The sequence below is a fragment of the Lemur catta genome, chromosome 3, assembly GCF_020740605.2.
Source record: "Lemur catta isolate mLemCat1 chromosome 3, mLemCat1.pri, whole genome shotgun sequence".
NCBI lineage: Eukaryota > Metazoa > Chordata > Mammalia > Primates > Lemuridae > Lemur > Lemur catta.
In genome coordinates, this window is record NC_059130.1 from 27,844,889 (window position 1) to 27,857,743 (window position 12,855).

The 12,855-nt window shown below is 47.0% G+C and overlaps 2 protein-coding genes across 2 annotated transcripts; both read right to left on the reverse strand.

The window, feature by feature from the left end:
* Positions 1 to 32: 32 nt before the first annotated feature.
* JTB (jumping translocation breakpoint) lies at positions 33 to 2,508 on the reverse strand. The gene is made up of 5 exons (XM_045545153.1): positions 2,076 to 2,508; positions 1,879 to 1,916; positions 1,591 to 1,673; positions 1,064 to 1,143; positions 33 to 357 (listed from the first exon to the last, which is right to left on the reverse strand). Exons 1-5 carry the CDS (start codon positions 2,156 to 2,158, stop codon positions 201 to 203), a joined length of 441 nt encoding a protein of 146 aa, XP_045401109.1. The 5' UTR covers positions 2,159 to 2,508; the 3' UTR covers positions 33 to 200.
* Positions 2,509 to 7,095: 4,587 nt separating this feature from the next.
* Positions 7,096 to 11,356, reverse strand: RAB13 (RAB13, member RAS oncogene family). The gene is made up of 8 exons (XM_045545154.1): positions 11,104 to 11,356; positions 9,590 to 9,650; positions 8,675 to 8,735; positions 8,299 to 8,376; positions 8,096 to 8,185; positions 7,908 to 7,973; positions 7,762 to 7,815; positions 7,096 to 7,590 (listed from the first exon to the last, which is right to left on the reverse strand). Exons 1-8 carry the CDS (start codon positions 11,225 to 11,227, stop codon positions 7,516 to 7,518), a joined length of 609 nt encoding a protein of 202 aa, XP_045401110.1. The 5' UTR covers positions 11,228 to 11,356; the 3' UTR covers positions 7,096 to 7,515.
* Between the last annotated feature and the right edge of the window lie 1,499 nt (positions 11,357 to 12,855).

Sequence of the window (12,855 nt, forward strand, 5' to 3'; positions counted from 1 at the left end):
ACTTCTTGCTCCAAATTATAGTAAGGAAGGAAACTATTTTACTCTTTTTATTCTGTTCATAAATGATCTGAAAGAGGATTACCGGGGAAGAGGATACCACCACAAGGCTCTAAAGAACCAAGGGTGCAAGTCAGTCCATTTCACTTTCTCTGTCTGAGAGATGGGGTCTCTAAGACCCAGGATAAAAGGGTAGAATGTAGCTATATGGACTCAATTTGCTTCCGGACCTTTTCCAGAGCCTTTCTGTCCAGTTGTCGCTGACGAATGATGACAAGGCAAGCGAAGACCAAGGCCACACCCACGACAGCCCCTTCAAAGTTCCAGAATAAGTGTTGTTCCAACAGAGCTGAGCGGCAACTGAGGGCAGAAAGGAACAGTTATCCCCAGGGAAGGCCAGACAGCTTTTCCCTCTGATCTTCCTTCTACTTCAGCCTAACCAAGATATATCCAAGAGGAAAAGTCAGCCTTCTTTTTTCTTAGAGACGTAGTCTCACTCTGTTCCCCAGACTGGAGTGCAGGTGTGGAATTATTGCTCACTGCAGCCTCGAATTCCTGGGCTCAGGAGATCCTCCCACCTCAGCCTCCTTAGTAGCTGGGACCACAGGCACACACCACCACACATGGCTAATTAAAAAAAATTTGTAGAGACAAGGTCTCACTATGCTGCCCAGGCTACTCTCAAACTCCTGGCCTCGAGCAATCCTCCCACCTCAGCCTTCCAAAATGCCAGGATTACAGGTGTGAGCCACTGCACCTGTCCCAGGGTTAGCTTTCTGATGCATTTATAGTACATAAATCCCTCTCAAATATATCATTTAATTTATCCTCTGGTGAGAAAGGCAGAGTTAGTATTAACTAATTTTACCAATGAGATGAGAAAATATGGCCAATAACATAGTGCTGAAGAGTAAAGCTTGGACTTGGGTTCAAGTCATTTGGCTCCAAATCCCCTCTTCTTTCCAATATGTCATGCTGCCTGCATCCCAGGAGGAAGAAGTGGGACCACCTACCTAAAGTCATAGGAGCAAAGAAGGTGATCTCAGAAAAGACAAATGGCACTCACCTTTTGAACTCATTTCTCTTAGATGAACTGCAAGTGATTTTCTCTACATAGCCTGTGGAACTGCACTCAGGGGTGGTTTTCTGCCAGGAGAAAAGGACCAACACACATATTAGGAAGGGGCAGCAGGAAAAACAGAAAGGGTGACATTCAGAAGAGGCAGAAGCCCAACTGCTATGGCTCAGAGTTGGCAGGCAACAGACAGCTAATGAAGAGTTCTGATTCAGATAGTGGAGGTAGTGGTTGCATGATTAGTAATGTGTATTAGAAAGAACACTTCAGGGGCAATAGTCTAGGAGAGGTGAGGACAGGTTCCAGAGCCCACTGTATTAAAAATGAACTGAACATGGTTATCAGCTGAATACTGCCATTAACTTGGGGAAAAAAGAGGCACATTTTCAGAAAAAAAGTGCAGATTTTGACATAGTGAGACCACAAGCAGACGTAAGAAAAGACAATGCAGAAGGTCACTTAGTAAGACCTGGGGACTGCTTAGATGTGAGGAAAAAAAGGATAGAAAACATACTCACAGTCTGGAAATTAGAACATGGAGTGCACTCTTCTGCCACCACAAACTCTTCCACCATCCAGCACGGCAAATTTGAAGTGCTCACTAAAAGGGGAAAGAAATGCCAACCCCAGACCATTCAGGAAATATTTCTCCCAAAGGCGCTGCCCATCCAACTTCCCAGCCCAGCGCCTGCCCTCATTCCATATGGTGCCGTCCTTTTCCACCTGTGCTCTTAGTATATGGAGAAGATATTAAAAACAAAACCCAAAAAACTATGGGGGTGTCGGGTTCTGAGACAATCACCCACCTGACAGCTTCTCGTCCTGCACAGGCGCCTCTGCTTGGCTGCAGCGGATGGGGGAAGAGGGGAAGGGGCAAAAGTCAGAATCCAGAACAGGGCACTCCCACCTCCGCTGTCCATGGACAAGGTCTCCCCAGCCTCCGGAGGTAGGGGCGATCCGGCCCTTCTGTGCCCTCCTTTTCCCTCCCTCAGCCCCTCCTTACCAGAGCTTTAAGGTGAAGGCGCAAAGCAACCAGCAGAGGTGGCGGCCCTGGGGGAGGCCACGCCTCCCCGCGCCTGCAGGCATGGAGCGCTCAGTGTCGCACCTGGCGGAACAGAGGGACCTGCACGTCTGGCCTCGTGCCTCCGTCGGAGCGCAGAGGCGGCCCTTACTCTGCAGCCCTCCAGAGGTTCCGGGTCCGGGCGGCTAAATGCCGGGGTTGCCTATCAGGGCAAAGGCTCTATCGGGACGTCCCCGTGGCCACAGCGAAAAAAGCCCACATGCATTTGTTGGCTAGGGACGCAAGTTCCTTCCGCGGAATCCGCAGGGTCCTAAAGGAAGTGCCGGCGGGGCCACACAGGCCTAACACCCATTCCCCCCGGCCTCCGCCCCCGGCGCGGCCATCTTGCCCAGCGGAGCATCCTGGGACGCAGGCCCCGGCGCGTCCCGTCGGCGCCTGCTGGGACTTGTAGTCTTTCGCGGTCGGTGGCGCCTCGCCCGCTGCTCGCTGGGAATTGGCTCGGCGCCCCGTTGCATTGTGGCGCCGGTAGTCTTTGCGAGAGTGCGGGAAATGGCGGCTGCTGAGGTTTGCTGGGATTCCCGATTCGCTGTTCCCTGGGCTATCTCCTGTTTGTCCGTTCTGGGCAAGGTGAGCAGGAAGGCGTAAAAAGGCACAACACGTCGCCCTCCCAGGACTTTGCTCTCTCCTTGAAAACCTGGGATTCACCATTAAGCTTTAGCCTCTCTGACACCCTTCGCTATCCCACCCTCCCCGCCTGCGGTGGTCCAATGGAGAAGCTGGATTGGAGGTCAAGGAATGGAGACGAAACTGCACTTTTTACTTTCTGCAGAAACAGGAATATCCGAGACACATGGTGAACATGAAACTTTATTCTGTCTCTGGGCGCCTACTCCACTACGCAGGTGAACAGTGTTACCTTCTCTCATGTTAATTGCTAAACTACTCCGCAGAACCGGTCCCCTGGATAACCTCCTCAAATGTTCTCAACTCTCCCTTGCTCCTACGTAATGGAATAATCATTAGTACAATGAGAAGGGCATGAGATTTGAAGTGCCAAGAAGTATTAGGTCTAGGTTCAGGTGCTTATTTGCTACATGACCTTAGGACAGCATCTGGCTCTCAGTGTTCTGTGTAAAGCAAAGGTGCTAATGTGCATTTTCAAGTATTTTTTGAGATGCAAATGAAATGTGTTATCTCCGTTTTATGAGTAAGTTCAGAGAGTATAAGTGACTTGTCCAAGGTCACCAAGCTGCTGAGTGGGAAAGCTGGGATTTGAGCCTAGACTTTCAATTCCCAGGCCAAAGATTTGTGACGATTTCCATCCCCATAGAGTTAAACCTTGATATATACTGCAGTGACTTGACCCTTGCTCAGTTCCTGCTTTACTGTCTGGTAACGTATTAGTCACTATCCTAATTCTGCCCTAATTTGCCTCCTAGTTTCACATATATGTGTTATCCACAGGCTCTCAGACAATGGGGCCATGTGATTTAGTTTTCTTAGATGCTCAATAGATAGACAAGGAAGTACTTAAACTTCATATAAATATGGGCACTAATAAAATAATATGGATCCCAGCTCTCAGGATCAAAGGGCTCACTGGGGACAGTTGCTCTTGCCTGTAATTCTAGCTACTCAGGAGGCTGAAGTGAGAGGATCTTCTGAGGCCTGGAGTTCAAGATTAGCCTGGGCAACACAGCAAGACCTGAGACCCTATTCTTAAGAAAAAAAAGGGCCGGGGGGAGCCGGGTGTGGAAACTCATGCCTGTAATCCCAGCACTTTAGGAGGCCAAGGTGGGAGGATTGCTTAAGTCCAGGAGTTCAAGACCAGTCTGGGCAACATAACAAGACCCCCATCTCTACAGAAAGTAAGAAAAATCAGTTGGGTGTGGTGGTGTGTGCTTATAGTCCCGGCTACTTGGGAGGCTGAGGCAGGAGGATCTCTTGAGCCCAGGAGTTCAAGGGTGCAGTGAGCACTGATGACACCACTGCACTCTAGCCTGGGCAACAAAACAAGCTCTGTTTCAAAAACAACAAAAAAAGGGGGTTCATCTCCATATTTCTTGTTAACTCTGCTCCACATGCTCCTCCTCCAAGGCATCTTTCTAGCCTAAAGACCACTGCCTCTACCCTTCCCCACAGCCCTAAGGGTAGAGCACTTTACTTTGGGATTAACAGCATATCTGGTGGTATATTCCATAAATTCTGTCCTTCCACCAGACCTAAAGCTGACCTCTCAAGAGCAGAGACTACCAGACTGTGGAAAGACCACTGAATGGAAGTTGAAAAAAAAACAAAACCTGGGCCTTAGTGCAGTGGCTCACAGCTGTAATCCCAGCACTTTGGGACGCCAAAGCAGGGGGCTTGATTGAGGCCAGGAGTTGGACACCAGCTTGGGCAACATAATGAGATCCTGTTCTACAAAAAAATTAAAAAATTGGCCAGGCACGGTGGCATATGCCTGTAGTCCCAGCTACTCGGAAGGCTGAGGCAGAAGGATTGCTTGAGCCCAGGAGTTCGAGGCTGCGGTGAGCTACGATTGTGCCTCTGCACTCCAGCCTAGACAACTAAGCAAGACCCTGTCTCTAAGACAAGACAAGAAAAGAAAAAACCCAATGAGGGCTGAGCTTTCATTTTGTTTTTTTTGTTTTTTTTTTTTAGAGACTGTGTCTCATTATGGCACCCAGGCTATTCACAGATGTGATCATAGCATACTACAGCCTCAAACTCCTAGGCTCAAGTGATCTTCCTGCCTCAACCTCCCAAGTAGCTGGGACTACAGGTGTTTACCACCATGCCTAATTTTGAATTTGTTTAAGTTATTTGTGTATTTATGTGTTATGTGTATTTGAATAGTTATATGTTACAAAAAGTAGACTGTGGGTTTTTTTCCAGTAGTTTTTAGCTATCATTAAAGTTTTGGCTGAAATCTGCTAATATTTGTTACTCCTTGCCAAATCCTACCTTATCTCATAACAAACTGTGAGATCTTGTAAGATTTCACTTCCAGTAACCTGACCAAGCAACTAACTGGGGTCTCTACCCTGAAACTAGGTTTTCAAATATCTGCTCTGCGTTATGATGAAGATGTTAGTTTCTTTCCTGGGAGCCACAAAGTGCAAGTCTTTCCTCATCTCTTGAGCAAATTAAACCAGCTAGGCTGTTGACTACAGAACTCAAACATAAGCCACAAAAAAGGCTTATCATTACCCCATCAAAGCTTGGAAACAATATATCTATCAAATTATTTTATTACATTTAATTATTATTTCTCCCAGCACTATCAGGTTTTTTTCTGAGTGTTGTCTTTTACCAACAGAAACAGCAGCACAAAAAGAGACTTTGCTGCTGACTCTAGGGTACCCATCCACTTTTACACTTAAGGGTTGGGGATTTCTTAATTGCCTTAAATATTGTATCCATGAATAAAAATTATAATAGTACATTCGTCCTAATCAAATCTGACATGTTCATTGATCCTGATAAAAGATCAAATCCGTGAGATAATTTTGCTGTTTAAAAAATATTGTGGGCTGGGCCCAGTGGCTCACGCCTGTAATCCTAGCACTCTGGGAGGCTGAGTCGGGAGGATCACTCGAGGTCAGAAGTTCGAGACCAGCTCTGAGCAAGAGTGAGACCCCGTCTCTACTAAAAATAGAAAGAAATGATCTGGACAGCTAAAATTATATTTATAGAAAAAAAATTAGCACGGTGGTGCATCCCTGTAGTCCCAGCTACTCAGGAGGCTGAGGCAGAAGGATCGCTTAAGCCCAGGAGTTTGAGGTTGCTATGAGCTAGGCTGATGCCACGGCACTCTAGCCAGGGCAACAGAGCAAGACTCTGTCTCAAAAAAAAAAAAAAAAAATCAGCCAGCCACACCTATAGTCCTAGCTACTCAGGAGGCTGAGGCAGGAGGATCGCTTGATCCCAGGAGTTTGAGGTTGTGCAGAGCTGTGATGACGCCACTGCACTCTACCCAGGGTGACAGAGTGAGACTCTCCAAAAAAAAAATTAAAAAATACTGTGTATGGTGAAAGGGAGTTATATTTACTTAAGGGGACCGTGTATCAAACCCGAACTTTGTGATTGTTGTTCTTTTGCATGCCAATAGTTTTGCCATCTTTGTTATTTAGTAGTTAAGAACCGTTTTTGTTAAAATGTGCTTGTCTCTCTGCTTGTACCACCCAAAGGCTATGTCAACTAACTATTATGCCTGGCACACAGAAATGCTCAATAAATATTTATGAATAAATGAACCTCTCATATGTCTCATATTCCTCACCAATAAAAGCAGATAATAATGCCTTGCAAATATCTAAATGGATGATGGCTGGCAGAATCAAAGAAGCTTGCACAAATCGCTGTTTGAACAATACTAGCTCCTGCTGTTTTCCAGAGGCTAAGACTATTAGAGTCCTCTCTCTTGGAATTTTTCTGTACTCAGGATAAGATTCTGCCCACAAGAGTCCTCTAGACCCAATAATAGAAAGAGAAAATCCAGACATTCAGTTGACTCTGCCTCCTGCTCCTTGCCGTTTTCCTCACCAATTACACAACTGGGGAAGAGACGGGTAGAAATAGTCCTAGGGCCACAGGAAGGCACCCAGATTCAAGCAGACCAACCACTTTGGAGGAGCAAGAATTGGTTTGAGGCTGGGCATGGTGGCTCAGGCCTGTAAACCCAGTACTTTGGGAGGCTGAGGCGGGAGGATTGAGGCCAGGAGTTGAGACCAGCCTGGGCAACATAGGGAGACTCTGTCTCTACAAAAAATAAGGTGTGGCAGTATGCGCCTATAGTCCCAGCTACTCTGAAGGCTGAGGCCAGAGGATCCCTTGAGCCCAGGAGTCTGAACTGTGGCGAGCTATGATTGTGCCACTGCACTCCAGCCTGAAAGACAGAGCAAGACCTGTCTCTAAAAAAATAAAAAAAATAAAATAATAAAAAAGGATTGAGTTTGGAGAGTAATTCTAACAATAATGAGAGGTACCCAAACCAGGCACATTTATGCAAATGGTGGCCTTTAATACCAAGAAAGACCATGCAGAGTGACAGAATAAAACCTCAGAGAGTGGTGCTGAGTCAACCTCTCACAGGACCCTAAAACCTGACGTAGTTACAGAATAAATCAATGTATTTACATTTTTTTTTTTGCTCTGAAAACCTAGGGAACGTCTGAAGCCTAAGGCCTTCTATCCTTACTTCCTTTCCCCCTCCTTCTCTTCCCGTCTCATTACCTTCTTTCACTTCCTCAATTCTTTGCCTTCCCTCTCGGCCTCTCCTTCTTTTCTCCTTTTCATTTTTGTCTTCTCCGTTTTCTCCTTATTCTCCTTACCATCTACGCATCTATTCCACCGAGCCCCTCAGCCCTGCCTCCCTCCAGTTCAGTTTCCAGGCTTAGGGTGGGGAGGCAAGAAAGGGTCCTCAGCCCAGGGAGCACTTGGTGTTCTTCTTGTCACAGGTTTTCAGGTCAGTGCTGGGAGCCATGTTGCCATTTCCCTAGAGGGAGAAGGGTACGGGGTAAAGGTGTGAATGGCTAGTTGGGGTATGACACTATGAACTGTTTGAAGTCAACCCACCCTCATAGGAAATCTTAGCATTGTTCCCCTCCTCAGTTTTTACCCCCAGCGTACACACACAGTTGTACCTAGCCCAGCAGAATCAACTTACTGATCTCCGGCTTCCTGACTTGAGCAAGATGTCCCGGGCCAGGGAACTAAAAGCCTAAGGGCAGGGGGGTGGGGAGCGGATTGGTCAGAACAGTTTGGAGGGGAAGACAATCTATCTTTCATCTGTTTGAGAGGGATAGGTCTCACCTCATCCACATTCATACTGGATTTAGCACTTGTCTCAAAAAATCGGATTCCGTGCTCTCGGGCCAACTGTAGGGGGTGAAGTGGGAAGGAGAGAGTTGGATTAAGGGCAGCACCCAAGTCCTCTGCAATCCAACTTCATCTTGGCCCTCCCAGCTCAGTTCTAGAACACTGCCCAGCCTGACTCTCACCTTATCAGCCTGCTCCTTCTGCACCTTCCTCTTGGCCTCCATGTCACACTTGTTTCCCAGCAAGAGGCGCTCCACCCCAGCCGAGGCATTCTGGGGGCAAAAGGATAAGACAAGTAAAAGTTGGGTCTTGCCTATCCTCATGGCCCCCCACTTCATCCTCCAGGTTCTAACCAGTTCCCCCAACTCTTTTGGAGGGTCCTCACCTCTTTGATGCTTTTCATCCAGTTCTGGATATTCTCAAAGGACTTCTCATCTGTGATGTCATATACTAGGATAATGCCCTGGGGGATGGCAAATTTCACTTTGGATATATTCCTGTTTAGGCTCCCCACTGCCCTCTAAGTGACCCTGCAAGTTCCATCATGGGCCTAAACACTACGAAGTGTTGGGCCCTCTGCAACCCGCATTGTGTCCCCCCATTTTTCCCTGCCCCAACCCTGGACCCTTTGTACTCATAAAATTATATCCTCTTTTTAAAATTTATTTTATTTTTTTACTTCATAAGGGAGGTAAGGAATTCATAAAACTATATTCTATTGCCTCATGCCCTCATCTCTTGTCCAGACCCACACTTCATACCATGGCTCCACGGTAATAGGCAGTAGTTATTGTCTTGAATCGCTCTTGGCCAGCTGTGTCCCTGGAGAAGTAGAAGGTTTGGAGTATGGGGTGGGATAGGGGGAAGGGATTTCCAAGGGAAGAATTCCTCCCCTAAGAATGTAGCTTTTGCAACATGGTGGGGCTGAAAGGAAAAGAATGAGGAAATAATAAAGGGGAAAGGGAAGAAAGACAGTTGGGCTGACTTTAGAAGATGGTACAGGCCGGAGAAACAAGGTATCTCTTGTTTGTTCACTGAATGCTTACCCTGTGTCAAGTACTGAGTATGTATCAATTTTATCTAATCCTCACTGTATCCTTGTTAGACATGTTTTATTGTCCCTATTTTACAAATGAGGAAACAGATTTGGAATGGCTGAATAACTAATGAGGGCCAGGTGGCAGGTAAGTAACAGAACCAGGATTTGAATCCCAGTCTGCTCTCATATGTCATATCATAATGCCTCCACTACTAAGCCTCATTCCACTTAAACACGTTCAGGGTTGCCGGCTTTCTTATGACAGTCAGGTCAAATCTCTATAATTGGCTTTCTGGGCTCTCCATCATTTAAGGAGAGCACGAGACTTGGAGTTAAGTCTTAATTCTGCTACTTGCCATTTAACTGCTGATAGTCTGTTTCCACATTATAGCTCAATAGAGATTGTTGTCAAATTCAGAGAATACTCTGGAGCCAGAGGAGGCAAGAGTTACAAACAAACAAACAAGCTGGGAGAGCAGGAAGAGCGATGAAAGGACAGCTGAGAGAGGTGGGGAAAATGGATAGAAGTGCTGGAAGGAGCAATCAGGAAAGGGTGAGAAATGAAGCAAACAGAAGGAAAATGGGTGTAGGAGGTAAATGGGGAAGTCTGGTTTGGCATCCTGGGGGATTCACTCACCAGACTTGCAGTTTGATCTTCTTCCCCTCTATATCCACAGTGCGGATCTTGAAATCAATTCCTAGGGGTGGAAGGTGTGCAGCAAAGTTGAGACGTACGTGTGTGTGTGTGTGTGTGTGTGTGTGTGTGTGCGCGCGCGCGCTTGAGAGAGACAGGAATGGAGCAGTGGCTGTGCCAGAATGCCAGAAATTCTGCAGAGGAGCAATCTTGTTGGAAATGCAGAGCTAGAGAATTTTCCCGAAGCTATTTTGTTGTTGTTGTTTTAGAGACAGGGGTCTCACTATATTGCTGAGTCTCCTTGTGAACTCCTAGGCTCAAGCGATCCTCCTGCCTCAGCTTCTGGAGTAGCTGAGACTACAGGCGTGCACCACTGCACCCAGCTCCTAAAGCTGTATTTGTATAGCAAGAATATGGCTTTTACTTAGATTTTGGAGGCGAGAAGTGATGAAAATTCTGCAGGGGAGCTTACAACCCTCACACCACCTCTTGGGTTCAGTCAGCCACACCAGCTGACAACCCTCTCAATTCAGTCTCTGTCTCCCCCCAATATTACTTTCATGTTCCTCTTCGCTTCTGTTTTGTTTTGTTTTGTTTTGTTTTGTTTTAGAGCCCTCTACTCTTGGTACTTCACCCACCCTCTTTTAAAGAGTAAAGGAAAAAGTAGCTGATGCCAGTCTATGTGAATTAACTAGTGGGCCAAGCTTGGAATTAAGAAAGTCTGAGGCTAAAAAGGATTCTCCTGGGACTGAATTAGGAAAGAGGGGCAATTTTCCTTTCCCTTTGTAACCAGAATTGTCTTGAGACTCTTCCTGTCTTATTTCCCAGCCAGAGGAGATGAGAAGGGAGGAGGGGAGACAATGTTCTTCTTACTAGAAACTTGGGCACCTCCCCCAGGCCTGCTGGGAGCCCCAGGGAGGAGGTTGAGTCACCAGGCTGACTCAGACCCCAAAAGTCCCCTCATTTCCACCTTCCTCACCAGGCTGACTGCATATTCATGATCACAGTCCTTGGGCCACCCTCCAGCACACCCAGCCACCCTATTCCACCCTCCCTGACCCTTAAATTGAGGTGCAGGGAGACAGACGGGGAAGTAGATGGTAAGGTGGGGATGCAATGGGAGAGTTTGAAGCTTATGGGACAGAAAGAAGCTAGGAGAACTGGGAGACAGATGTTGGGGGAGAGGAATATAGGAAATGTGGAGAGTGGATCAAGAGAGTTCTAGGTGGATGGGGGAGGGAAAAGAGGAGCTGAGAGGGAAACAGAGAAGGGTTCATGTGGATTTGGGGAGACTAGGGAGACTAACTACCAAGAAAATGGGGGGCTGGCAGCCACTGAAGAGTTACCTGGAGGCTTCAGAGAGGTCAGAGGTTTGGGTGCCATCCAGAATTTAGGCTCCTAGAATTTAGGAGCCTTATTCTAAGGGGATGGAAATGTGGGGTCACTAGTAATCTAGGAGTTTGAAGATGAGGTCACGAGGGGGAATCAGGGGTCTGGGATATGGCCAGTGGGCTCACCGATGGTGGAGATGTAAGTGTTGTTGAAGTTGTCCTCTGCAAAGCGAATGATCAGACAAGTCTTGCCCACCCCAGAGTCCCCGATCAGCAGCAACTTGAAGAGGTGGTCGTAGGCTTTGGCCATGGCGGACACTGGGGGAGCCGGGGGAGGGGTGGGGAAGCGCCCGGCACTGGTAGGCGGGATTGGAGGGTTGGCAGACAGAGCCCAGGCCAGGAAGAAGTTTTCCTCCCTCTCCCCGCCCAGGCTCCGGGAAAGAGGAGAGAGGCGGCACTCCTCTGCGCTCCACCCTCTGCCCGCCCACCGCTTTGGGCAGGCCAAGGAGGCCAGGCCAGCCCAGCCTTGTGTTCGCTTGGCTTTTCCTTCCCAGCCTAGGCAGGCCTGTCTCCCTCGATATTTCCCATAACCTTTTGCTAACTATCGTTCCCCTCTTTTGACCTCACTCTTCCATTCTGAGGCCAGAGAGGTTGGATAAAGGAAAGTGAGGTTTAAGCAAGAAGATACGGAAAGAGGAATTTTAGAGGCATCAGGGCAAGGGAAAAGAGTTTAGGAATAAGGTTGAAGTAGGGACGGCACTGGAGATTGACAAAAATTTGGGGCTGATTTTTAGAGAGGCTATTCGAGGAAGGTAGAAGTTGGGTTATGACGAATTTCTGGGGACTGTGCAAAAGGCAGTCCTAGAATTCTAGTGTTGCAAGCCTTTAGCTCTATGGATCCCAACTCCCTTTGAAAAAAGCGGGGTGCCCAGAAGTAGGGGGTTATTTGTTAAGTCAGTCTGCCCCCTGGTGGAATGCAGTGAAAATTTAAATTGATTATAATACCGACTCAGCCCCATCCCATCCCAACACAAACACACACAGACAACCTAGGCACATTGTAGGGGTTCAGTCGGAACAGTCGGGGACCCTATGTGTGATTTCTCTGACCAGATAGCTCAGGAAGACAGAAACTGGGACTGAAAATATCATTCTTCACATGGATATTTTGATATGGCCCTCTTAAGGTGCAGTACTCCTGATACCTCACTGAATGGGCTGTGAATGTGTAGCCTTGGCAACCAAGAAGCTGAAATATGGAGAGCGTGGCTGTAAAGAAACAAGTTTATCTCTGCCTTTGGAAAAAATTATTCAAAATATCTGCTTTTCTAACAGTGGGTCAGTAGAATTGTTCTTGTTTAAAGATGTGTACTGATTGTGAATAGGTATCTTTGGACACTTCACATATCCTTGTCACATTCTGTGTCCATATTTGTCCCTTCAGAAACACAACTATTCACTCTCCTTTTGTCCATTCTTTCACCTCTCATTCTCTCTTCAGGCTGTGGCACTAACTTGTCTTCCCTATTTCTTCTCACTGACCAAACCAGATCTCACCTGTCCTTTAAATTACTCTTCAATTTTCATGGGGTATGCTGATAAATCCATCAGTTCTTTCACTTTTTATCTTATTTTGCCTGGATTTAGACCTTTCATTCTCAGCAATACATTAATATTATTCTTGCCCACCTCTCTGAACTAATACTTATGCTGGAATATACCTGCTTTTGGGGGACACTTATCTCATAGTACTCTCTCTTTAGCTCTCAAAGCCTCAGCAGCAATGCCTTTCTCCCTCAATTATGCCAGGGAAATTCTGGCCTTGGAGTTTGTATAACAGGCTCTTCCCTCAGCCTAGAATGCTCTTCTCTCAGATATATGCATGGCTGACTTCTGGTCTTTCAGATTTCAGCTAAACGTCACTTCCTCAGAGGTTTC

Coding starts and splice junctions, on each gene's coding strand:
- JTB (XM_045545153.1), bottom strand. CDS start 2,158: ATGCCTGCAGGCGCGGGGAGGCGTGGCCTCCCCCAGGGCCGCCACCTC. Junction 1,917..2,075: donor GCCTTCACCTTAAAGCTCTG/GTAAGGAGGGGC, acceptor CATCCGCTGCAG/CCAAGCAGAGGCGCCTGTGC. Junction 1,674..1,878: donor GCAGGACGAGAAGCTGTCAG/GTGGGTGATTGT, acceptor TTCCCCTTTTAG/TGAGCACTTCAAATTTGCCG.
- RAB13 (XM_045545154.1), bottom strand. CDS start 11,227: ATGGCCAAAGCCTACGACCACCTCTTCAAGTTGCTGCTGATCGGGGAC. Junction 9,651..11,103: donor CACTTACATCTCCACCATCG/GTGAGCCCACTG, acceptor TTCCACCCCTAG/GAATTGATTTCAAGATCCGC. Junction 7,816..7,907: donor CCAGTATGAATGTGGATGAG/GTGAGACCTATC, acceptor CCCTGCCCTTAG/GCTTTTAGTTCCCTGGCCCG.